The sequence below is a fragment of the Cylas formicarius genome, unplaced genomic scaffold (assembly GCF_029955315.1).
Source record: "Cylas formicarius isolate icCylForm1 unplaced genomic scaffold, icCylForm1.1 PGA_scaffold_5__7_contigs__length_24384050, whole genome shotgun sequence".
NCBI classification, from domain to species: Eukaryota; Metazoa; Arthropoda; class Insecta; order Coleoptera; family Brentidae; genus Cylas; species Cylas formicarius.
The window spans coordinates 23,647,951-23,674,909 of NW_026844341.1; the positions used below are offsets into that span (position 1 = coordinate 23,647,951).

Below are 26,959 nucleotides of genomic sequence, written 5' to 3' on the forward strand. Positions count from 1 at the left end.
TGTATATCCGTTTGTAACTGTTCTATACTGTACTGTTAAATGTGTGTTATCGTATTGTTTATATACATAATTCCATGTATCTTTATACTATTCTATAATGTCCTGACGAAACATCCACTGTATACATACTGGGCTTTGTGAATAAAACTATCTATCTATCTATAGGATGGATGCAAGTTCGGAGAGATGTTTGCACGGTTAAGGCCAAAGTGACACCTGAACGTAATGTTATCATAAAACGCAATGTACTCAAACACGATGGCACGATTTGTAATATCGTTTTTGTGTCGCAAATACACTGTACTCGAGCCAAAAATAAACATAAATAATATAATTTTCGACCTGTAACCTGAGAACGGCACCATAACGTGTCGCCGTATCGATCGAAATGCAGCGGTATGACGTCACGATCGTTCCCGCGCGTTTCGTGTCTTTTAAAAGGGTTAGCCGGGTGTCACAACGTGAATTATTTATTGCAACTTAAATATTGATATGAGATATGAGAATAAACCATAGACTAAAGTTTGGTAAATCGAAGCCGCCATAATTTATGGCGAAACGTTTGCAAACAGTTACGGGAAACCAGTCGCGTTGCAAAAATCCGCCACTATTTATTAGATTAATTTGTAGCGCGCGCCGATAATTGCAACTTAATATGCCGGCCTGCGCTGGTTTTGATTCATTGACGTGTGTTCCGGGGCCAGTTATTTTCAAGAAGACTTTTTTTTGTTTCGGACTCGGACATTCGCGCGCGCGCGCTGCTGTTTCAGGTCGACTCTCAACTTTCTAGTACGGCAACCTTGATGAAATGACGTGGTTTAGACGTCAGGGCCCTTATTCCTGAATTTCGGGGAAGGAAAACTTGCCCGGGAATTGGGTGAAACGGGATTCAAAGTTATCCGCGTCCCACCCAAGAGAAAACGAGCTCCAACCTCGAAAGTTTTGTTGGTTTTATGTGTTTCACGTAATTGGAACCAAGAGCGTCAGTTAAATTTAAGTATTTATGATTAGATTGATTTGGTTGTACTAGCGATATAGAAGAATTTTGCTTCAATTTAAATAAATGTTACAAAACTGGAAAATTCTTAAATTAAGATACGTGACGCTTACCCTTCACTATCATCTATAGACAAATTATTTGACTATAAAAAATAAAAATAAAATTTTTTTTTTAATTCTAGATCGTAGGTATATGTTGTTTTGGTTACGCTTTCTATAATTTTAAGAATTCCGTTTTTAGTGGTTATTTTTAGGGAAACCGTGCGTCGTGAGATAAAGTTGATTAAACCAGAATAAGAAAAACTATTTAAAACTCATAGTCTCTTTAAAACTCGATCGAGATTGTAGACCTGAAATATTTTTATTTTCAGCCTCTTCATTAACTGGTGGAACTGGAGGTGGAGTGTCTTTATCGCGAGGAATTGGTCTCTTTGCGGATAGGACGTTCGGATAAACAATCTTATCTCTATTTTTTTTTCGAGAATCCTCGTGTAGATGCAGAAATAACAATCATTCTCATGATTTTGAGGCTCACTCCAAATCATTGGCGTTGCAAACGGCATCTCGCTCATCGATAGAAAATCCAAAATACAGCTTATAAGTTGTTTTAACCAGATCGGTCACGACATGTCGCATGAAATGTAGCAAAAACAATCTGAGGAATTTTTACAAGTCCGTGGCATTTTGTAACCTAAAATCACATAAAATTAATTTTAAAACAACTTTCAAACTTCTATTTTATATTTATTGACTCTACTTAAAAAAATACTCAAACTACACATATATATATATATATATATATATATATATATATATATATATATATATATATATATATATATATATATATATATATATATATATATATATATATATATATATATATATATATATATATATATATATATATATATATATATATATATATATATATATATATATATATATATATATATGGAGTTTGTTACAGCTCGCGCCGTTTTCCCTCTCTCAACCAGACTCTCCATTCATCTTTGTCATTCCAATCTCCGTCTTCCAACCCCCTTTCCTCCATGGCTTCATCTATTTCATCCCTCCACGATCTTCTGGGTCTTCCTCTCTTTCTACGTCCCATAGGGCTCCACTCTGTGATTTTCTTTATCCACCGTCTATCGTCACTTCGTCTGACATGACCATACCATTTAAGCTGTTTTTCTGCTATTGTAGTTAATAAGTCTTTTTCTACATTCATTTGCCTCTTGATTTCTGCGTTACGTATTCTATCCATGCGTGTTCGTTGGCAACACCTTCTCCAATATTCCATTTCGACGGCGGTTACTTTAGATTTGTTCTTTTTGTTCAATAGCCAGGTTTCTGCTCCGTATGTAATTATACTTTCTACTATTGTCTTAAATATTGTTGTTTTTGTTTTCTTTGTTAATTTCTTGATCCATATAATGGAGTTCAGTTGTTTTATACATGTTCTACCCTGACCTAGTCTAGATTTGATTTCTTCTTCTGTTGATCCATCTTTTGTTATTATACACCCTAAGTATTTAAATTTGTCTGTTGCTTTTACGGTTGTGTTTTCATCTATTTCTAAATCTTCGATTTCCCCTTCTTTTGTTCTTAGATATTCTGTCTTTTCGAAGTTTATTTCCAAACCTACCTTCTCATATTCCTCTTTCAGCTTTCTGAGCATGTAACTCAAGTCGTCTTCATCCTGGGCTATGACCACCTGGTCGTCGGCAAAGCTTAGGGTGTATAAGTGGTCGTCGCGTACTGGGACACCCATACCTTGACATTTTCTTTTCCATTGTGTTAGCGTCCTCTCAAGATAGATTTTAAACAACGTTGTTGATGTAGGGCATCCTTGTAGTAGGCCCTTTGATGTTGTGAATCGATTTGTGTACCTATTACCTATTTTAACCGACAACTCGTTGTTCTTGTACATTGTATCTACGGCTTTTATTAGTTCTCTTTCTATCCCAATATCTTCCATTGCTTTCCAAAGTTGTTGTCTGGGTATAGAGTCATAAGCTTTTCTTATATCTATGAATGCTAAATGGATGTCTCTGTTTTTAGCTTTTTTCTTTTCGATAGTCTGCCTTACCGTATATATCTGATCAACGCATGACTTCCCTGCCGTGAAACCGGCTTGATCTTCACCTATTTTCCCTATTATCTGGTCTTCTATTTTGTTTTTGATTATCTTTCCATATAGTCTTCCCATGCTTGATATAATGCTAATTCCTCTGTAGTTGGTACACTTCCTACGATCCCCCTTCTTGAAAATAGAATGCTGTATTCCACTCCCTTGGTAACGTTTCTCCATTTATTGCTCTTCAAACTACACATCAAATACTTAAATCCAATGTAGGGAACATGAACTTTATTCAAAACTTACCAAAATATTTGATATAAAAGGTAAACAATTAAACAAGTTTTCATTGAACTGTTGCAGTGTCACAATGAATACTGGGCATGCGCGTATTTACTACCATAAAAATCACCTTCGGCACTTCCCCCCCTTTCTCTTACAACTCTCTGAAACTCATTTTGAATGTATATTTACTTTTTGTAACTTTGACGAATTAAAAAATTGAAAAAAAAAAGCAAAATTTTGAAATATAAAAAAAATCATTATATTTATCATAAAAAATTTTAAAGGAGGATCAAATCAAATCAAATACGCTCAAATACGAAATTGCCAGAGATTTTCGCTAACAGGGGAGAGAGTTACGCCCGTCCTGAAGAGATTGTCAATGCTTTTGCTAAGTTTTTTGGAAAGGTGTACTCCTCAACAACAGATCGCTTAGTTGAACGGAATCTTTAGTGCATTTATTACCATTTATCACTTAACTGATGACACTATGTTAAGAGCAACTAACCAAAACTGTTATACTATTGTTATTATTTGGCAAGTACGTCACTCATGCCACAGAGTGATTTATTACCAATGTTTAAGGTTCCCTTACTGTGGAATCGCATTTTAGTTTTTATATAAACTTTGCAATTCATTAGTGGATTGCCCTAAGTTACTGAGCCCGCTGAACTTCCATGTTCCCTCAAGGACTATAAGGGCGTCACCTGTATTTCACCTAGTAACTCCAAGAACCAATATTTTGATTAAATGTGCTCTCTATCTATGACTTCTGCAATAATATTGATATTGACGTAAATTCGAAATATTGTAATGGATTGTATGTTTCGCTATTACTTTGCTGGAGTCTATATAGTTGACTTCTTATTATAAATGTAGTTATAGTTTTTTTTTTACATTTTGTACTGATTTTAACTGATTTCCGCACACCGTCGTGGGCGTTATCTTCGACTCCGGTTCCGCAGTCGATTCCATTCGCTTATTTACCATACGAACACTTAATTATAATAGATGAATCAGTGCGGACAGTTGTTATTCTCGACAAACCGAATTGTTGTAAATATTGGAAGGCGTGATTCAGCTGCGTGAAATTCCGCTCGCGTCCATTCACGAATAATATTTACCCAAACCAGGCCTCGGATGGATTTTTTTTTTGCGAGAACTTTCCTCTAATAAGATATCGTCGTTTAATGTTCGTAAAAAACCGTTGCTTATATTCGGCGCCGTTTATTTAAAGAGGACATTTAAGCGATCTTGACGTGGTCGGAAGGCGGGGGTCAGTGGAAACCACGCTTAAGGCGAATTGCGGCCTTCACACTTGATTAGCCCGCGTTTTGTAATAACACGTTGTCTGTTCGAATTTCAGTGAAATTGCGCTAACGCTGGTATATTTGCACATTTCGCCTCGTTTAGGCGCAAGGCTGCTTGGGTTCCGAATGAGAGGTTTCAAATTTCGTCTGGTTCAGACACGGCCGAAGGTTAACACATTTGTTTTTTCTTCGTAGTTGCAGGTTTTGGTCGACGAACGAAGCTCTTAGGAAAAGTATGGACGTTTCTAGTTCAGGAAAATCGCATCGGGGGTAGATCAGATCCGACGAGAACTGGGTTAGGTGTTTCGACCTCCTCGCTTTAGAGGCTGAACTGTAAACTTTTTTCTGCGTAGTTTTATTTTGAGAAGGGCACCTCCAAAGTCTTTTAAATGTACTTGAACCTTGCTGGGCCTTCTTTGGGGCGCGAGGGTTTCCGAATGCACGCGAGGTTTCAAATTTCGTGTGGTTCACTCACGACTGGAGGTTAATACAATGGTTTTTCTCGTAGGTTTTGGTCGGTTCGGTAGGTTCGGTGGGAAAAGCATCGACATCTTTAAATATTAAAAACACTGGTTGGCAATGAAATCCTCCTTTAATTTTTTTTATTGTTTTTTATTGTTATTTCTTCATGACATCTACACGAGGATTCTCGAAAAAAAATAGAGATAAGATTGTTTATCCGAACGTCCTATCTGCAAAGAGACCAATTATTCGTGATAAAGACACTCCACCTCCCGTTCTACCAGTTAATGAGGAGGCTGAAAATAAAAATATTTCAGGTCTACAATCTCAATCGAGTTTTGTTAATATAATTTAGGATTTTTAACTGTAAAACTCAAGCCGCCACATTTTTTTATTTTCTTATAATAATTTATACTTTAATAATATTGTTTTTTGATGAAATAAATATTAAATTAAAAATCTACGTGTGGTGCTTATTTGTATATCAGATTCCGTGTTTAGAGCATAAAATAAGATGGATTCGTGCATGAAAACAAGAATGAGAGAAAAAAAAATTTTGTTTGCAGACCACTGAAATCGTATCAGCTACAGACCAGCATCAACGGTTACAGAACTGGATTAGATGTTTCGACCTCCTCGTTTGAATGAATTGCAAATTTTCTTTTTATTCTACTTTTATTCCGCTACCGCATAGGCACCTCAAAAATCACCTAAAAATAATCTCGACTAGACTAGAGAAAAATTACCTGCAAAAAGTTGATAGATGTTTTGTGAGATGGGAGTGATGCTTGTGGTTGCTAATGGAAAGGGTCAGTTCGTTTTATTTAAAGGCGCTACCTGGATGTCAAAAGCACCTTCTTGGAAGAGAGGACCTCCAAGTTCTGTGAAATTAAGTTATTCGTAGATTGCGTCTAAGGCGTGACGTAACCTCAAGGACGCTAAGAATACATAAGAGTAAGTGGTATAAAATTAAACGATATTGGTAAGGATCTTTCATTCGGATATTTTGAGGTCACTAAACCGATGATTCAATTCTATTTCCGTGCAGCGCCCAGCGGAGCGAGTTTTTAATAAACGAACGATTTAAAAAGTTGAGCAAACCAACTGACCAAAACTAACTGAAACAACAGGGATGCATTCAATGGCACGACCGTCAGAATTGAGAAACGAAATTGCTCCTACAAGTAGCTCCGATCAGTGGGAATCGAAACTAAGGTGGTTAAAGTGACGCTTCCCGCACGTTTGATCGGTGTATAATAAGACTTGTGTTTGCCGCCAAATTTTCAAATATACGTTCTATTTAATATATACGTACGTTACGTGTATACAAGCAAAGTCATAGAAAAATAATTGCAAGTTGTCTAAATCTGAGGAGCGAGACAAAAAATTGTTCCGGTATTTCTTGGCAACGCGCGACGCTGGCGACAAGCGGCACGGAAAATAATAATTGTCTCCTCATCATGACCCACTTGTTACCGCGACCAATCTTTAAATAAATATTTACTCGACTTGGACGTCTTGCGGCGGCGACGCGGTTCATGGACCGCCCCGCGCTCCGGATCTCGTCGATAAAACCGTATTTCCCAGTTTAAAGCTACACGAATGTTGCCGTTTCTCGGGTTTTCCGGCAAGACAATGCGATAACGCTTTGCAGAAACTCATCTTTTTAGGAAATTTGGTAATACTCTCAATACCTCTCAATCTCAGGATCGTGAAAAGGAAAAGCAGTAATTAATCAAATTTGAAATTTATTAGTGAGGCAAGACAATGCCCAGACTAGCTCACTAACAAGAAAAATAAAAAAGTAAAACGTTACTAAATAGAAGCCGCAGTTGGAAGGCGGTGAAAGGCACCTCAGTCAGTCCCGGAAGGTGGTAGGCGCCACGTGACTCAAAAAAAGTAAACTTATCAACACAGGGTTGCAACCCGAAAAGGAAATAATCAAATGAATCACGAACAACAATTTATTTCCTCCAAATTCCTGCTTGGGCAAGGGTTACGACAGTAAATAATGTAAATGGAGCAGAAAGGTATAAAAAAGTCTCTACCTGAAAGTAGGTGTGAGCGCGTCAAATCTCACCGTCAAGTTTTGGCGTTGCAAAAGATTGTAGGTAACATACTATGAAATATTAATCAAATTATCTTTAAATTAAGAATATATGGGAGGGCGCAGCATTTAAACTACCAAAATTTCGATTCTTTCGATGCTACCCCGCTGTCTGTTATTATCCCGGTAACCAAACCACAAGATGGAGTGGTGGCTCAATGAACTCTAGCACGTGGACAGCCCCAGATAACTCAGCAATGTCCGCCAGGAAAGCCGGTTACTCGACAGGGGAAACTCTGCCAGACCCCAACTCTAGCGAAGCTCTCGGGTATTCCGATGGAAGAAGAAACCACGTGGAAGGTTAGCGAAAAAAACGGAACAAGAGGAAGAAAAAAAAAACGTAAAATAAAATCGGCATAAATTAAAGGATTAGGTTGCAAGAACTAACTTACCTCGATTCGAGGATTTTCTGGAAATTTGGGGCAATGATAATTCTTTTTCAAAATCCCTCGATTCCTGTATGGGAAATCACAAATTAGTGACCAATTTACATTTCCCCCTCTTATTGGGGTAGCACTACCGGCTCAAAAAAGAAATCGGTCACACAAAAAAAGATCTGCCAGTTTTATTAAAAATGCTAAGCTGGTCCAAAATTAGAGGGAAAACACCACTCTTGCCAACCTAGTCGACGGTACGCCAACAGTAGATCAAACAACCGAACTCTTTTGCAAATAGAGGGTGCGGCAGCATAACTTCCTTTTTTCAAAACTCAATAAAAACTATTGCGTGCATCGGAAAATCTTTATTTATTTTTTATAATGTAGGTACATGTCCAAAGTTTTTATTTACATTGTTTTGAAGATCAAATCTGTTAGGTGACGTCCCTCATTCTCCATACATTGCGTAAACCGATATCTGGCGTTTGTCATGACTCTTGTTAGCATAGCCGGTGTTATGTTGGCAATTTCTTCTTCGATGTTGGTCTTCAAATCTTGTAGGGTTCTTGGACGGTTCACATAAACCAGGGATTTCAAAAAACCCCATAGAAAAAAATCACAAGGGGACAGATCGGGAGAGCGTGCCGGCCATTCCAAATCGCCTCTAATTGAGATAAGGCGCTCTGGAAAGTGTTCCCTCAAAACAGCCATCGATGCTCTTGAAGTGTGTGCTGTTGCACCGTCTTGTTGGAACCAAGTGTCCCCCAAATCCAACTCTTCTAGCCGTGGGAAAAAAAAATTCTGTAGCATGTTTACATACCGGTCCGAATTCACTGTCACTGTAACCTCATTTTCCTCAAAAAACCAGGGACCAATAATTCCAGCTGAGGAAATTGCACACCACACTGTGACTTTGGGTGAATGCAAAGGCCTTTGATGCAATTGTCGAGGGTTGGTGTCAGCCCAGTAGCGCATGTTTTGTTTGTTAACCGACCCACATAAATGAAAATGGGCTTCATCGCTAAAAAAAACAATAGCACCCTCGGGAGAAGCTCACACGCATTCATCCGAGAATTGAAGTCACGTTCTGTAAGTTCCTGCACTATCGTCATCTTATAGGGATGAAAATGAAGATCATCACGAAGAATTCTTCTCACAGAACGATCGGATAGTCCAAGGGCAGATGCGTGTTTGCGCGCAGAACGCCGTGGTGATCGCAACATTGAAGCTCTCACTGCAAAACTTTACAGTACCCCATCTTGAACGAGACCACTAGCGCCCCACTATGACATATGACATGTAGCCTGTGGAAACTCTTTTGAAAAATTGATGAGAATCTTTACTTCTGTCTCTTTAATTAGAAAATAAATGTGAGTCACAAATACACAACATCCGTTCCTAGAAGAACTTTGTTCCCCATCAGATAACGGCATTTTTGACGATATTTTAATATAACTTAAGATATGTTTGGTTTTGGTGGAACATTATACTGACTTTTATCGAACATATGCGCAAACATGGTCGTGTTGCTTTCCGTTTATGAATTTTTTCGCGTTTTGTAATTTTCGAAAAGTGCCTGGCCACCGATCTCGAGCGAAATCGGCGCAGAGGTCGTCCTTGAACGGCGTTGGATGGCCCGCCCGGCTGTTTGTGTATTCCAGACGAACGATCGTTGAGAGAAACGCGCGAAAAGGTATTTTTAGAGATGTCGGTTAGGGCGGAAGTTGCAAATAAAACTCTTAACGTCCGTCGTAAATAAATATTTCGTATTGATTTGGGAGGCCCGACTGCGATTCTACGAGTTGTTATCATCAAACATCCAAAACGGCACAGAAATAGAAAACTCTTTTGATGTAATGTATTTTTTATGCGGAGAAAAGTTTGACGATGAATTTTGAAATAGTTATTATGTAAACGACCAATGACAATTTGCGGCGACGAGGCATCTCTTCTCGACGCCGAATCTAAGAGGGCTAAAGGAGATTTACTCCAGAATGAAAAATCTCCCAATGGAACTACAACAAGTTGTCACACAGGCTCAATAGTACTCCTACCTGACTAAAACACACTATCACTCCTATCAATTCCGTATATATTTTGTGTGTTTTGAGCCGTACAGAGCCAAAAGGTCCTTTGTAGGGATCGTCGGTCCGTCTCGTGTATAAAAGCAGACGTTATCAATGCTGTCCCTCTTCATTGATTTCCGCCTGAGTACTTCAAAGTTCTTTTAGTTTGACATTGCATCCTGCAACTTCGTTAATAGGAAAAAAGTTTGATGACTAGAAAAAAGGCATTCTTTGGTGGGATTCGGCGTGAAGAATCTTCTGTGATGTGGAAAGTTGAATGTATACTTTGTGTAGAATAGAAAAATTTCGGAAACTCGCCCTGGCATATGTCGACTTTTTTTTTATCTCGCAATGAAATTTCATAATAAACGTGAGGTAAACTTGACATTTTGAATTATCGATCCGTTAACTTTTCGGGCCAGTTAACGCAACAACAAACGAGACAATGCAAAAGATTAATCACGACTCGAGCATTCCAATAATATTCACATGCAGATTGCAAAAGCGTCAAATCCGGTCCTATCCCGCGAACAATCTTAATAAAAATATTTCGCTCACTCAAGTCTTAACGGTTAAGTGATATTTTCTTTTCCAGGATCAATACGATAACCTGTCGACGCATACGATGAAAGGGATAGATTACCTGGAAAGGATCGGACATTTTTTTCGGGACAGGGCCGCTATAGAGTCCGAGTACGCTTACAAGTTACGGTGAGTTTGTTTGTTTTTTTTTTTTTTCAAAAATATGTTCGAAGGTAGCAAAATTTCGAAGATTTGTTGGTGGGCGCGCAAGCGCAGTGGTTGTTAACTTTCCTATGTTAAATGGATCTGGATCCTCTCGTAAATCCTAGTCATTATTTCGTGTATAAAAAAAAGACGTTTGCAGGCATGATATCTGTAAATTGTTCCCAATATTTGTTTGTTAATATTTCTTTTTTATATTTCTTGCATTGCAGTTCCATTCCTTATCGTAAAACGTTTCGACTTCATAAACAGCTGCGCAGAAGAGTAATTTCTATTTTTTTGAAAGACTGTTTTAAGGAAACATTTTTGCAAAGTTTCCATTTTTTTTTGTTGCTCATAATTGAGTGTTAACATTTAACGTTTACTCAGAATGTTTCTAAAATATTTGAACTTGGAAATCAGTGGCTTTAAATTGTTTGCCAGTGTTTTTAAGTGTTTATCCCGTTTTAATTGTGTATCCATTACCTAAGTGTTTTATTTTATCTTTATTTATTATCATCATTGAATAGTTTTAATTGTTATCCAACAGTCCATCTTCTACAGGGTAAGTCCATATGGGAAAAAAATTACAGATATTGTTCGGCCTGCAAACGTAATGCTCGATATTGGTTGACCTTCCGCTATATCCAGACGTGCCGCCATTCTGAAAAAATAATAAACGACAGAAGTATAGGTTGGTCGCTGTCTGGTGAGTAATTTTACGCAGAAGTGAAATTCGCGGGCAGTTCTTTCAAGGTGATATTCCTTATTTGTCGTTCGGTGCGAGCAACACGTCTAGAGATTGGCGAAATGGTCCGAAAGTCACGTTTTAGCGACAAAATTAAAATGTTTCTCGTATAATTAATGGTCGTGAAACATTTTTTTACTAAAAAAAAAAACAGTTAAAAATCGCATTATAAATAAAAAAAATTAACATTTTCTAATACTTTGGAATATTAAACAAGCCAGGAAAATAAAAAAAGAGCTTCCAAATTCTGTTCTTCTCATTCGAGTTTTCATGTTAAAAACTGAAGTATTTCTGTCTCTATCGAAACGAAGCTTCTGATGAGTTTTTTGAATGCAGTGAAAGTACCCCTAGAAACTGTGGAGACTACAGACTTGCAACCATGCTCTGAAGATTTTCCTCCGAGTCATTCACAGCCGAATATATGCCAAATGTGAAGTAATGAGCGGAGAAACCCAGTTCGGTTTTATCAAAGGGACTGGGTACAAGAGAAGCTCTCTTTTCAATGAAACTCCTTATACAGAAATACTACGATCAACGGCGGGACCCGTTTGTATGTTTTATTGATTGTCAGAAAAATAAACGACGAACTCATTAAAGAGACATTTTCTATATCCAAAGGACTCCGCCAATATTGACAATATTCGGTATGCGGAATTCTCCTGAGGCCCTTCAACACAATAAAAAAGTTATGGCAATAACCCGCGAACATATTGAGTGGCTGTGAGGATTGACGATCAAGATCTGGATCAGGTGTCGCGTGTACCTTGGTGCCAGCCTCAATCAAAAATGAGACTGCGATGAAGAAATAAGGATACGGACAGGGCTGGCGAAGATCACCTTATTTAAACGTTCTGTTCCACTGCCACTTCGGCGTAACAAAGTGCTACGTGTTACATAAGGGAAGATGCCGCTGCAATCTGATGATAATATAGAGAGTGCAGAAGTATAACGGCACAGGGCACGAGACGAAGAAGAAGGAGTGAAAGAAATTACTTTTAAAAGAGCATTTTACAATATATTGACGCTGAAGGACGAAAAGTGACGATGAAGGAAGGATCATAACAGCGTTAGCGCATAGATGAAAAAGATGGGTATCAGTGAAAAGGGTAACCAACCGACAAGATGAAGAAGCTCCGAGAATATTCCAACCTTTTGGACAATTTGATTTGAGCGATTTTGAACACAGACCAAAGAACTTTTCATACGTACTACATACACATACTCGCTTCGTGTAAATGCCAGTTGACAGACCTGTATAGGGTTTTTTGTATATGTTTTTATAAAGAATTTCATTTTTTATTCGGTTATATTTGTATGCAATATGGAAGTTAGTTTGAACTTGAACTGTGCGTGTTATCCGTATTTTTCAATTATCTGTGCCTCGTCCGTAGCATCTGGTACCGAAGAAGACACGGATAATGTGGGTCCTACTGCAGATTGCAATTGTTTTTATTTCAGTTGCAATAAACAATCGTTCTTGTAATTCCAGGTAAACAGTGGCGTAGCCGCCGTAACGGTTATCGATTATTTTTATTCCGATATACGTTTATTAAGGTTAAAATAGGATTATATTATGCCACAGCTATGCCCGGGGCGCCAATTCTAATTTGCGCACGCAAGGCGTGACGTAAACTTAATCTGTTAAAATTGGTGATCGATCGAATTCAGTTTCTCGTATTTTATTAATCACGCGATTTGGACCAGTTGCAAATCTGGTTGTCATTAAACCTAGCTACAAAATGTCGATACCATGAAAACAATTTTCGTTTTCAAATTAAAGTTTTAAAAAGAGTGTTCTTTGGACGAAGCGCAGCATTTTTGAATCTTGGAAAACACTATTTTATGTTATAGATTTATGTTATTACAGTTACAACAAATACACAACAATGTTTAAAACGCCAAAGCGATAAATGCATTATATTTTTGGTCTTGTTATACCCAATAATGTTTCTGTCAAGTATGACAAGTATGACAAAGATAAATTAAAACACCCCGTGAATCAGTATTAAATACGTTTTTTGGGTTCAATCTTAATATTTGGAGCACAGTTTATATATTTCCAATTATTAATGAACAACCATTGTATGTATTTTAAAAATGGTACCACTTTTAGGCACGCCGCTGAAGTTATTACCCGAATAGTTGTATAATAATTTACGTTGGACAGTAAATCGCGTACGTGCGATAAAGTCGTCGAGAATTAATCTTAGCTTAAACCGTTGGTCGCAGTAGGAAAAACAAAAAGGGCGGGAAAATGACATTTTACCACCACCGAGTCCGACCATCTTCGTCCGAAAACGTTTCTCGTCGCCATTTATGCCGGCGCGGAACCCGTCCGGCGAAACTGGCGGTACTGCCTTCGCGAGATCGCGGGAACGAGGTTCGTTTCTATCGAAAGAGGCCGTAGTTGCGAAAAAGTTGCCAAACTGTCGTGTCAGGGACCTAGAAAATGTTGCTTTTATTAATCATCGCAGTATATTATATTTCGGTAGGCGGACGACCGTGGGCCGTAAAAAAAAAAAGAAATAATAATAATACGTAATATATTGGACCTACGCCTTTTACTTTGAATTACCCGTCAAAAAGGCCAACAAAAAGAAATCATCATTGTTGATGCATATTTTTATTGCAAGTATATGCAGTATTAATATAATATATGTATTTTTTTGGTTAATTAAATTGTATATGAACATATATTGTTTTTTTTTTATATTTCGAGTTGTAAGCTCGAATTAGATCGTTTTATATATTGCAACGCAGTAATACTAAGAATACGACCGCCTATAAGAATTTCTTTATGTAGATAATTTTTATTTTATTGCCGTAATTACGGTCAAGTCGTGATATGAAATCATCCGTTCCTGTCAGGACCTTGAAATCGCTAAATGATTAATGAAAACTTTAGCGGCGCAGCAGCACGCGTTTCGATCTGATCTTGATGTGGTACATATATTGTGCAGGCGACTGGAAAAGCTTATTATACAAAACATACCGTACCACCATTAATTGTTAGGAATATTTTTGCAAAAAAAAAGAACACGTCAAAATACCATCGGCTGAAATTTTCCGGAAACACACAGGGCACAGCCTTCTCTGTCTTTACCTAGCGGAGTAATATCGAGTATTATGTTTTGGAAATGAATTGTTTTATTAGACGATGGAATTTAAAAAGAAAAAAATGCTGGTGACTTTGATAGAGGCTATCTTTGGGAAAGCGTAGCCAATTTAGGATTTATTTTAGAAACCTAGCTTCATTAATTACATTATATTGCAGTATGCTAAGAAGGGTTATGGAGAATTGAAGTGTGATATAATACAATTACGTGGAACGAACCGAGAGTGTCCAAATAAAATCCATGAATGCTCTTAGTTTTCGTTTCAATAGACAAAATTACTCTCGTAATCAGAATTTCTGCTATTAGCGCTTGCAATCACTGAAGTCCAGAAGGCTCGGTTCTAATATTTGACTGATATATAAGATACGAAATAACCCTGTCGATTCTTTCTTTTGCTTGAACTATTGGGTTGTTCGGAAAGTCATTTCGTTTTTTTTGGGGAACATGAAAGACAGTTTTCGTATAATGAATAAATATTTTATTAAATTATATATTGGCCTTTCTGGTCCAACACCCTTTGCCATCTTTCTGGCAGTAACATAATTCGCCTCTCATAAAAGTTTTGGTCCTTGCTGGCAAAAAACTGGTTCAGGTGGTTTTTGACATCTTCATTTGAGGTAAAGGTTTTGCCATCCAAAAAATTTTGCAGGGACCGGAACAAATAGTAGTCGGAATGCGCCAGATCTGGAGAATATGGTGGATGTTGCAGTACGTCCCATTCAAGCTGTAAAAGTTTTTGGCGAGTGACCAAACTTGTGTGAGGTCTCGCATTATCCTGGTGGAACGCTACACCCTTCCTATTGATTAATTCGGGCCTCTTCTCTTCAATTTGTCCAGTTGATGACAATAAACTTCTGAATTAATCGTTGTATTGTCCGGCAAAAGCTCAAAAAAAACGATTCCTTTGACATCCCACCAAACGGAGAGCATCACCTTTTTTTGGTGAATGTTGGCTTTTGCCACGCTTTGAGCCGGTTCATCTTTTCTGCTCCATGACCTCTTGCGTTTAACATTGTTGTATACGACCCATTTTTCGTCCCCAGTAATAATCCGCTTCAAAAATGGATCATTTTCTTGACGTTTGAGGAGCGAATCACACACGTCAACGCGACGACACAAATTTCGCTCCGTAAGGACATGGGGCACCCACACATCGAGCTTCGAGGTTAAGCCCATGCCTTTCAAATGGCCATAAACAGTCGAATTCGACAAATTTAATCTCTCACCGATCTCTCGTGTGGTTATTCGCCGATTTACATCAACTAATGCCTTTATCGCATCTTTGTCAGCTTCGACCGGCCTTCCAGACCGTGGTGCATCTTCGACATCAAAATTGCCAGATCGAAATTTTGCAAATCAGTTCTGGCACTGGCGGACTGTTAACACGCCTTCTCCATACACATCCGTCAATTTTTTTCTCGCTTGGACAGCATTTTTACCTTTTCTGAAGTAAAAAAGTAAAATATGACGAAAATGCTGCTATTGCTCTCCATATTTAAAAGGGCACCAACCAAAAACTACTGCGTAGAATTAATAGAACTTTTTCACACACAAGCCTTACAATATCAGCTCTCAAGACATATAATGGTTATGCGGCTTAAGTGTCAAGTTGGTTTCGAAAAAACGCAATTAAGTCCTCTGACGGGAAAAAACGAAATGACTTTCCGAACAACCTTATACATTTTTTTTTAAGCAAGCCCTTATACCATTCGCATCAGACTAACTTTCAGTTGAGAATATAAAAAAATATTGTTAATGACGATTGACTTACCAATTGACGTGCCTGAAAAAACATTAGGAACACAATTGTATTGCATTTTTTTAGGTACCTCTACCGAATTTTGCTCCAAGCACTATTGGGTAAGTTTGGAGACCAACGAAGGAACCACTTTTTGTACCATTTAGGAAGGCGAAACCTATTTTGTGTTTTAAAGTTTTACAGTAACTTTTCTGCGACGCCTTTGCGAAACAGTAGTTGCAGTTGTTTTGGCAAATATTTGGTGTCTAAAAAACACTCAAAACTGACCTATAAATTATGAAGCCATAACCACTAAGTTGTCCCAATTTTGATTTGATTTTTCATGGTTATTGTTCCGTAAATCAAATTAATCCACATCCATTATAAATATAGCAAAACATTTTTTCGTATTTTATGAGTATCCAAGTAGAAAAAACAATTGCGATACTGTTTCATATTGTAGCAGATGGTGGTACCAGGTGCGAGCAATATTTTTTTTACCGGCTGTCCTTTATAAGCAATTTCCTAGTCGTTTCTTCTTTTTTAGGTTAAACGTTGTTTTGTTACTACGAAATTAAGTTTGGTTTGAACCAAAAGTGAAGCTAGATAAAACTAATGTTTTTCCGACTCTAACTGTTTCCATATCGGGATCGCCTCCAATAAACAAAAAATTACTCACGGGGAATTGCCTTTGCCCGTGCTCCACTATGTGAATCCGTTAAAAAAGGAAGAAATAGGAATAGGAAATAATAAAAAAATGCAAATATGGGTTTAAGAAAAAAAAATATTTTAAGGGGAATTTATCATTTAATTTCAAAGAAACGCCTGGAAGGGGAGGCAATTAGAATTCGAAGGTATTATTTTAGGCGTACCAACAATACAATAATTTAAAAAAAAAAACATGTGATGAATTACAAAAAGGATCGGACGAAATGCTTCTGCAATCTCCGCATGGATGAGGTATCCTCTTGATCGAGTCGTATCATGAAAACTTGAGCAACTCTGTTTTTTTTTTTAATCTTTATAATGAAACGGACGAAGGTCATTTAAAATATATATATATATATATATATATATATATATATATATATATATATATATATATATATATATATATATATATATATATATATTCCCCGCGCATTCGCCATTAATTTAGACAATGACATCGAAAATAAGCAAACACAATTTTGAAGAGTTCAGTGGTCCCGCACTCATGGTAACAATGAAAAAAAGAAAGCCCACTGCCATTCGCACGCTAAAAAGAACCCGATACGTTTCATATATTATTTATATTCCTTTGTTAAATGGTCAACAATTTTTGTGAATTGAATTTTGTCCCCTTGTAAGTAAAGTGTATATAGGTAAGACGCTCTCACGTAAAATGAAATTGCGGGAATTCATGTCCTTCACGATTTTCTGTAGCAGCTTTATACTTATTAAAAGAATATTGACCTCATGTCTAAAGCCCATCAAAATTCGGTATATGGTGGATATGTTCTTTTAAATATAGAACTTTTCTTGGAATTCCACGTTTTGTGTCATCTCCGCGAATGTCGGTTCGTTTTCTTGAAGTTTTCTTTTGGGCCGTCGCACCTGCTGTTACTGTTATTAATAATTTAGTAACATTTCTTATCTTTCATTTCCACACACTCGGGTCATTTTACTGCCCACGGAGTCGCGTTTTGACGTAATTTGTTAAATCGGATTGAATTGCATTATATCGGGATATAACGTAACACGTCGTCGGACCAAGTGTTAAATTTCTCCGATATTGTTAAACGATATGTTAATTTCGTTAATCTATATTCGAAAAGTGTTGTTTTATGTAACGCATAGCGCTTATGCTTTCGAGCTTTCCCTTTTCACGTCGTCGTCCGTGATGCAAACAAAAAAGTTTTCTTTTCCGTTCTTCATAGTCTTCTCCTGTTTTTGTAGATATTTGAGATAGGTTCTTGTTTTCTGTTGACATTTTGGTTTTACTTCGTCACAAAATTAAGGTGTACTTTTTATTCTTTTTGATCGATAAAATTGGAAAACAAAATAAACGAAAACTCAGTAATAAATGAAAAAAGAAAGACGTGCTTGGGGACAGAGGAAATTATAAAAATGCAAAGGATAGAGGAAATTATAAAAAACGCAAAAGACAGAGGAAATTATTAAAAACGCAAAGGACAGAGGAAATTATTAAAAACGCAAAAGACAGAGGAAATTATTAAAAACGCAAAGGACAGAGGAAATTATTAAAAACGCAAAAGACAGAGGAAATTATTAAAAACGCAAAAGTCGGAGGAAATTATTAAAAACGCAAAAGACAGAGGAAATTATTAAAAACGCAAAAGACAGAGGAAATTATTCAAAACGCAAAGGACAGAGGAAATTATTAAAAACGCAAAAGACAGAGGAAATTATTAAAAACGCAAAGCACAGAGGAAATTATTAAAAACGCAAAAGACAGCGGAAGTTATTAAAAACGCAAAAGACGGAGGAAATTATTAAAAACGGAAAAGACGGAGGAAGTTATTAAAAACCGCAGAAGACAGGAAATTATATATATATATATATATATATATATATATATATATATATATATATATATATATATATATATATATATATATATATATATATATATATATATATATATATATATATATTAATTATAAAGAAATAGTTTTGGCTTTATTTAAAATAACATTAATTTTTTCGTAATGTTCTTCTAAGAGTTTTATTCATTTGAATTCCCATATATAGGAGTTGAAGTTTTGAGGATGCTCGCATTTTAACTGTATATTTTTAATATTCGGTTTTAATTGAATTAATATTTAGGTGACTTATTTTAATCGATGTTTAGTATGCCGTCTTGATATTTATTTGCAAGTTCGTTTATTTTTCTATTTTCATTTCAGGAGGCTGGTGAAAAATTATCAGCCGAAAAAAAAGGAAGAGGAGGACTACCAGTAAGTACAGATGAAAATTCGAGTGGCCTTTTAAATTTAAATTAACGTGTTCAACTTCTGTTTATTTAAAAACTCGTAGAATTTCGGGTTCCGTTCGAGTTGTATGTATAGTAATTTATAACTGAATTATGATTAATCGCTAATTTTGTTTGCATTTAATTAAAAAAAAAGGAAAGCAATTTATAAATTAATCACCGCATAGATGGTAAATTGTAATTTTTCGTGAAAGTTTTGAACGTATTGTTAATTAGTTCGCTTCGCATGCCGACGAATTCATTTCCCCGTATTACGCCTTATTAATTTCGAATCAGGCCTGCACTAATTATCTCAGAAAATTTCAAAAATTTCGAAAAATTGATGCGCGATGTGTTTCGTTGCGAGTCGACAATTGGCAACCGTATATTCCCGGGAAATTGCGATTATATAGAGTCGCCTTTTCGAATGTTCAATAATATAATTATGGAATTCTCGCGGTTGCGTTCGCATGGGTATTACCCAACCCCGTTACATTTTGCATTATCCGCTATAATGTTGTTACGACGATATTGCGGCGATTGTAAAACGGTCGCGTTGAAAGTAAAATATTTGCAACTTTTTTTTACTTGCGCTCGTACAACGCGAGTAGTAGGGGATCTTAGAATAAATAAATTGCAGACCCTAACAAAAAAAAAAACGTGACCTGCCATCTGTCGGCGAGCGGCGAAACTTTGGTTAGGAATCTGCATTTTAGTTATCTCGAAATACTCCCCCGTGAGGGAGGGGGGTTGAAGAAGTAACCAATATTACTATTAACGTCCGACATTTTTGTTACTTTTTACTCGTCCGCCTGGAGATTTTGAATTTTTTTCCCCTCCGAAGCTATCGGACGATGATTGGGAGTCGAAAATCTCTGTGAACGTTTTCAACACTAGAAACGCCGCTACAAAAATTATATACATTTTTGTCAGTCTGGGAGCTTGTCGCTTTTGAAAAATCGATAAAATCGAATTTTTCGAATGTAAACACGACTTTTCTTGATTAGTTTTGGTTAGCGTCGAAAAAATATGTCTTATTTTGAACGGTTTGGGCTACGAAATTGAGATCATTCTCCTTTTTAACCCTCCATGAGACACGTGAACCGATAAAAAATAGCCGCGATCAAACATTGGCCTCCGTCTTTTTGTTCGCGATTTTCGTCAAAATTTGTAAAATGTAGAACCATACACTTTCGATGCATTTTCTTCAAACAATTTTCACTTTTTCCCTTTTTACCTTTCATAAAAAAAATACTGCAATTGTTTTGAAAAATGGCTGCAATTTGTAATTTTTATCGCAATAAATAAGATACAGGAACGTTATTCTGAGCAAATTTGAGATATCTACTACATGTTTTAATATAACACAGAATATCCCGAACAGCCTGTACAATATGTGAAAACTTTAATTACAAAAGTTTTAGGTGTCCAGGCTATACAACTGACAATAGAATCACAGCCTTCTAGTCAATTATCTTTACAAAGGGAGTCCAATTTTCAGTTTTTTGCAAATTACCGACGCACCCTGTACATTTTTAAAAAATCAGCAAGAATAATTTTTTTTTGTTCGGACCTTGCGCGTCATTTGGTTCACGAATTTTTGTCGATCTTACGTACCGTCTTGCAGAAATGATTTTTTTCCCGATACTCTGCAAATGCGGTTTTTAAATTTTTAAAATTACTTCCCAACCCCCCCAGCCCCCTCCAGTTTCAATAGGCTCTGTTACGGTGCTAAACTCTATATGCGTGTCAAATTTCATGTGGATGGCTTCAAATTTCGACCACTTATCGTGTTTCATAGCAATGTCTAAAAAACAATCGAAAATCTAAAAAAATAAATGGATGCGTGGGGTGGTGGGACTCATTTTTTATTGGTTTGTGTAGCCTGTGCACGGCTTCAAAGGAGCCAAATTTGAAGGCCGTGTTGCTAACCGTTTAGAAGATATAGTCAATTAATGCTAAGATCTACAGAGAAACGGACAACGGAGAACAGAAAATTAAAAAAAAAAAGTGTACTAATGGGGGTCCCCTAGGACCTCCCGTTGCCGGGATATAAGGTTTTCGAAGTTTTTGGAATTCGCCTCTGTCTGCGGGTCGTTATAGTACCGGAATTGCTTGGCTGCGCGTACACCCGCGAAATTTTACGGTCATTCTGGTATAAATCGTTTTAATTCCCGAGACCATCGAACGCGTACGATGTTATTCGCGGTCTATTTGCTTTAATTAGCTGCCGCGTGTCGCCGATTTTATGTTTTACGTGAAGCATTTGGTTTTGCTTAAGATGCGGTTTCGCGATCGATCGTAAAAAATTAAGTGTATCTGCAGTTTCAAGGTCGGCATCCGCGATCAGTTTTGAATCTCCGTAGATTTTCCGCACACTAGATAGTTGCGTGTATTGCGGGTCGGTGAATTGCCGGAAAGTTTTCCATTTTCCGCGTATATAAAGGCTTTGTTGTCGCACAAACAAGTTTATTAATTCGATTTTGTTTTAACGCGTAGATACAGCTAATGGCGCATTATTGTTATCCGAGATCAATCGGTCTTCAAATGTCAACCAACGCGTCCCGTACATGACCTCGTAGACTTGTAGACATATCAAATCCATTACCCTTTTCGCAAAAAAAAAATCGCCGTCTTTGATCGATTTAAATCGAAAAAGTTTATGGAGTTCTTCAGTTTCGAAGCGGCGAACTCGATGTATAATGAAATGGAACAGCACGCGGCTTTGAGGCAAAATTTACAATAGAAAAAGTCGACTGTATTAATTGTCTTTCTCTTGCGCATTTATATAAATGGAAGAATGGGGGTGTTGTAGTTGTTTAATAATTCATATTCTTGCCAAAATGATTGACATATAATTATTTCTCGATCAAACAACATCGAAAATTTATAATAATCTTATTTGACACCATTTGAGGTTCGGTAACGAGATTTATCAAAAAGTGAAAGGCTGTCCCGTTAGTTTTCTTCGGAAACTCCCCAAATTTTAATGTACAAGCTAAACTTGACGGTGACAATTATGTGAAACAAGTTTATTTTCACTTTTAGTAACAAATTAAAATTAATTAATTAATTAACGTTTTTATTTTTTGTCTGTTCTCCGTTCTCTGACGACGCTCCATAAAAACGCGAATAACTTCCGAACGGTTTGAGCAAGGGAACCGAAATTTAGCTGCTTTTAAACAGTCCACGGGACACATAATTCGATAAGAAAAGGCCGTGATCGGAGCTTGGAGTTCATCTTTTTTTTTTACATTTTTTCAATGTTTTTCGTACATCGCTATGAAACAAGATAAGTGTCCCAAATTTAAAGCTGTCGAGTTCAAACTTGGCACAGGTATAGAGTTTAATTGCCTAATGAAACCGAAAGGGTTTTGGGGTCGGGAAGTATTAAAAAAAATAATAAAAATCGCTTTTGCAATGATCCGCGAAAAAATTCATTTCTCAAAAACGATTGCAATCAAAATATCAAAAAAAAAATTGAACCAAAAGACGCACGAGATCCGGTTTAAAAAATAATAAAGAATAAGATTTTTCAAAAAATTTCATCTGCAATTGCAAAAAACTAAAAAATAGGATCTTCTTTTAAAGACTATAACTAGAAGGCTGTGTTTCAGTTGTCAGTTCCTTTGGAATTTTTGAAATTTGAATTTTCAACTAAAAAAAAATAGTGAAAGTCCACACCCACATCTACACCGTAGAAACTGCTTGCAATCAAGACTTGCCAAGTATTTTTTTTAAATTTTTGAAAATTTTGTTTTTGTTATTTTGAATTCCAGAAAAAACAAAATTTCTGGAAAACTCTTAACTTGATCGGCAAAATATTTTGCAAGGAGACGCGGAAGGTCTGGTACTAGACTTTTATTTCAAGCATTTTTTCGAGTATATACAGGGGTTTTTCTTTCCCAGAGTAACTTGTTAGCCGTAAATCAAAATTTCTAAAAAATATGGCCGATTGGTTTAGATGGTATTGTAGACCGCATCGATATCTAGAATTTTTGTATTTAACTTTTTTCAAATATCACCATTTCTCGCCCTCAATCTACGTCAGAAAACAAGTATTTTCTCGAAAACCGTTTCCTTTATTGGAAAAATATGTACCTGGTGTATCGATTACGGGCAAAAAATAAAAAAAAAACTCTGGAAATTGCCGTTTTCGTCCGTAAATTAGTAGCCGTATAAAATTGTGGAGAGAGAGAGAGTTTCAGGTTTCGTCTATCATACAGGGTGCGCGAGATACTTGGAAAAATATCATTGGAAATCGCTATTACCAGTACAAATTTTTATATGTATCGAAGTTGGCCGGAAGTTCGACGAGACTTTATACATGGTGTATGCACAATAAACTTAAATCGATTTTGGGAAAGTTTCATAGTGGTTCACAAGAGCACGATAGAATAACAATGCGTCTCTCTAGGAAAAAAAATTCTTTGAAATACAACGATGTGTAGTAAAACTTTGTAGACGATTTTTCGAAATCAATCTTATTATCTATTGTTATGGGAATATTTTTCTGACTTTTCGATTAAGTCGAACGCTTGGGTGGACATATTTTTTTGTCACCGTTCCTCGTTTTTCGAAACAAACCAAAACTTATCGGTTCGGTACGACAGATTTACGTCGTGCACCGCCTTCAAGGACCTCATGCAGGAGATCAACGATTTGGCGGGACAGCACGAGGTCGTCGCCGAAAACCTCCAGGAGAAGGTGATCAAAGAGCTTACGCATCTGGTGAAAGACCTGCGGGAAGAGCGAAAGGTATTTAGCACGTTCGAGACTCGCGCGCCCGCGGATGGGCATTTTGTGTTATGAGCAACTAGATGAATCGCGTATACAAAGTGATTGCTTGGTCTCATAAAGTAAAGAAAAAATATCGGGTTGAGCAGTTCAGGACGTTCAGGTAATTTTGAAAATATTATAAAAATGCAAATAAAACAATCAGTTTTACTTAAAAGATAAACATTTGGTTGAACAATTCGAACACAAAAAAAGTTTTTTTCTTAAAAATACAAAAACTACCTAAACACGAAACTTTTTATACAAATACTAACTACAAAAAACATAGGAACCTTCCTCTATAAGAAGTAAAAGAATACGATAACACTTTGGTAACAAAAAACATTAAAAAGTTAACATCGAAGTATAACTTTTACGTCTACACTACATTCTTCTGGAAGCAATCAATTAATACGTGTTACTATTTCTACCTTCTCGTGAGGTGGATGGACTCCAACTCTGGAGCTTCAATAAGGTCCATGACCACTGTTTCTTTGAATTTTATTGTTAATTTTCTGGAAAAGATGTGGGGCATCAAGGTGGAATTGAGGACGCTTATACCATTTTAGAGTCCTTCTTAGAAATGGATCGTAAGCATCATAACTTCTCTCTTGTCCTTCCACTTCAGTACTAAAGTTTTATCTTCATTCTGCTTTCCTAGAGTTTCTCCGTTTTTCAACCTAGCCTTGAATACGTCCTGAGGATTTCCCTTTCGATTTTGCTCTTAATTTTCCCACCAAGTGGGTTTCTCTGTCAATAAGTCTTTTAGATAATGATACACTTGTATACCAGTCATGTGTATACAGAGTGCGGCCACTATCGAAAAAGCCTTGTTACAACCCTCTCACGCCATCTATCTTTTTCTTTGAAAACCCAAGTGTAGCTCTCATCGATGCATACCTCTTCTTCAGGGATATAAGACGACTTCAACTTATTTTCAAGCAGATTTAGGGAGTTTGTGGTTTTGTAAAGACGATCATCTTGAGGTCTTCGCGCTTCATTATCGCTCACGTGGAACTTCCCTAAAAGATTTTCGAATCTATGTCTGCTCATAATTTGAGGTATACGATTTTAGTCCAATAGTCCAATAGTCTCTCATCAGAAGCAGAAGAAGAAGAAGCCCCATCCATAATATGGATGGAAAATGGTTCCTCTGCCTGCCGTGTTAGCTGCCGCTGGAGCAATTCGTTGAGCAACAAATCTGTTTGTCTCAAGCAGAAATAGATCTATCATTTCATCATCAAAAAAGTGGTAAAAAACTCTACAGGACTCTTTCCTGTAAGTTTAGCCCTGACATCGGGATCAACACCAACGTTCTGATGGCTTACATTAAATGATAGGCGGATGTAGTGCTCCCTCGGGGGATACACGGTCCCAGGATGTGATTTTACATTCCGGGACCGTGCGTCCAGCGGCGAGTCACGACAAAAAAAAATGGAAAAATGGGGAAAAATATAAATAAAAGTCACTAAAAAACGCACTAACAACAAACACAAACAAAATATAAATTTGGTCCCGAGGAGTAATGTAGAAATGGCGACCGGTGGGCACGCGAGTCTCAACGTGTTAGGGAAGGGGTGTGGGGACGATCAGGAAGCGCGGTTACCGCGGTTGTGCGTGATTCCTTTCAGAAACAGCTACAGGAGGGGCAGAGGCTGTCGCAGACGCTCCAAGCGCAAATAGAGAACCTGCAACGGTCGAAGAAGGCGTACGACAAGGCGTTCAAGGAAGCGGAGAAGGCGATCGAGGGCTTCCAAAAGGCCGACGCGGACTTTAACCTTTCCAGGGCCGAGGTACGAGCGTTTTTTCTAACCTCTCCACGATCCGATTGTTTTTTTTTTGTCGAAAGGTGGAGAAACATCGGTCCAATATGGCGCAAAAGACGCAAGCGTGCGACCAGGCGAAGAACGAATACGCGGTACAGCTGCAGCGGACCAATGATCTGCAGCGGCAGCATTTCCGGTCCGGATTGCCGGAGGTGTTCCGGCAGTTGCAGGAACTCGACGAGAAGCGCATCAAAAACATCAAAAACTTTATACGGGGCTCGGTCGATATCGAGAAAAACGTGTTTCCTATTATCAATAAGTGTTTGGACGGCATCCTCAAAGCGGCCGACGTGATCGACGAAAAGGAGGTTAGTCTAGTTTATCATTTTCCGTTTCGAGTTAAACTTAAAACTTACAATTCACTTACACTGGATATTATTAATTGTTCATCAACTCCTACATTTAAAAAGAAATTAAAAGAGCTGGTGGGATTAAGGAGATTCTGAACCGCCTTTTTTTTTTTTTTTTGATTATTGTTTTTCTTTTATTTTCTTTCAGTCGTTTTTGAATATTGCCCTCGCAATTTCCAGTGTCTATTTTTTGTCTTTCTTTCTTTTTTTGATTTGTTTGATTTGTTTGAAGTGATTTATTAGTTTTTTTTTCTTGTTATATTCTGAATATTCTACTACGTTGTATTGTGGTATATTATTTTTGTTGTATTTTAATAAAGGCTGTTATTATTATTATTAAATATATTTTAAACTTAGTTTAGAGACAGTGCGAAACGAGACAATTGAATCTAAGGCACCTGATTACAAACTAAGTGGAACTTTTTATGTAAAGGGTTCCAAAATATCTTTAAATTTCCTCTTGAAACACCAAAAAACGGAAAAGTTTAAGAAAACATGATACATAGAAATATGTTTTGAGCCTTCATCCCAAGAGGGCACCGGCCACTATTTTCTGTAAAGAATTTAGAGAATCATACTGACTTGTTCCAGAATATGATAATCATTATGTCGTAAAAATCTCCCCTTAGATTTTAAGTTAAACTTTTTGACAGGTGTTTTTATTTTGAAACCTGATTTTATCTAATTTTGATAGACTGATTCTGTGCATTTATTTGTATCGCGTAAGATTTTTTGCAAATATTAAAGGAAAAAAACGGTATTTCTAAAATAATTTATTTTTTATTAAGTAAAAAAGTGGAATCCTAGTCAAAAAAAGTGAAAACTTTACTTAGACTTTTTTTCAGTGAAATGTTCGGCTTTTTGCTAGAAAGCTACGTTGTCCGGACATTGGCTTGTGTCTTTTTAAGGGCATATCCCGTTTTAACATCCAGCAGTTCCGCTTCATCTGCCTCGGTATTGCCGCTCCATGGTGAAACGTCTCTCCCTGTTACTCATGTTACAACCTAGACGATGAAAGTGTTGTA

At 36.9% G+C, this 26,959-nt stretch overlaps 1 protein-coding gene across 6 annotated transcripts in view; it reads left to right on the forward strand.

The window, feature by feature from the left end:
• Positions 1 to 26,959, forward strand: part of LOC132702606 (formin-binding protein 1-like) — a 53,884-nt gene that overhangs the window by 16,417 nt on the left and 10,508 nt on the right. For all 6 annotated transcript variants that reach the window (XM_060671359.1, XM_060671361.1, XM_060671360.1 and 3 more), the window contains exons 2-6: positions 10,279 to 10,394; positions 18,918 to 18,968; positions 23,596 to 23,740; positions 25,390 to 25,551; positions 25,608 to 25,892. In XM_060671359.1, coding sequence (XP_060527342.1) covers positions 10,279 to 10,394; positions 18,918 to 18,968; positions 23,596 to 23,740; positions 25,390 to 25,551; positions 25,608 to 25,892 — 759 coding nt within the window. The remainder of the gene's footprint in view (positions 1 to 10,278; positions 10,395 to 18,917; positions 18,969 to 23,595; positions 23,741 to 25,389; positions 25,552 to 25,607; positions 25,893 to 26,959) is intronic.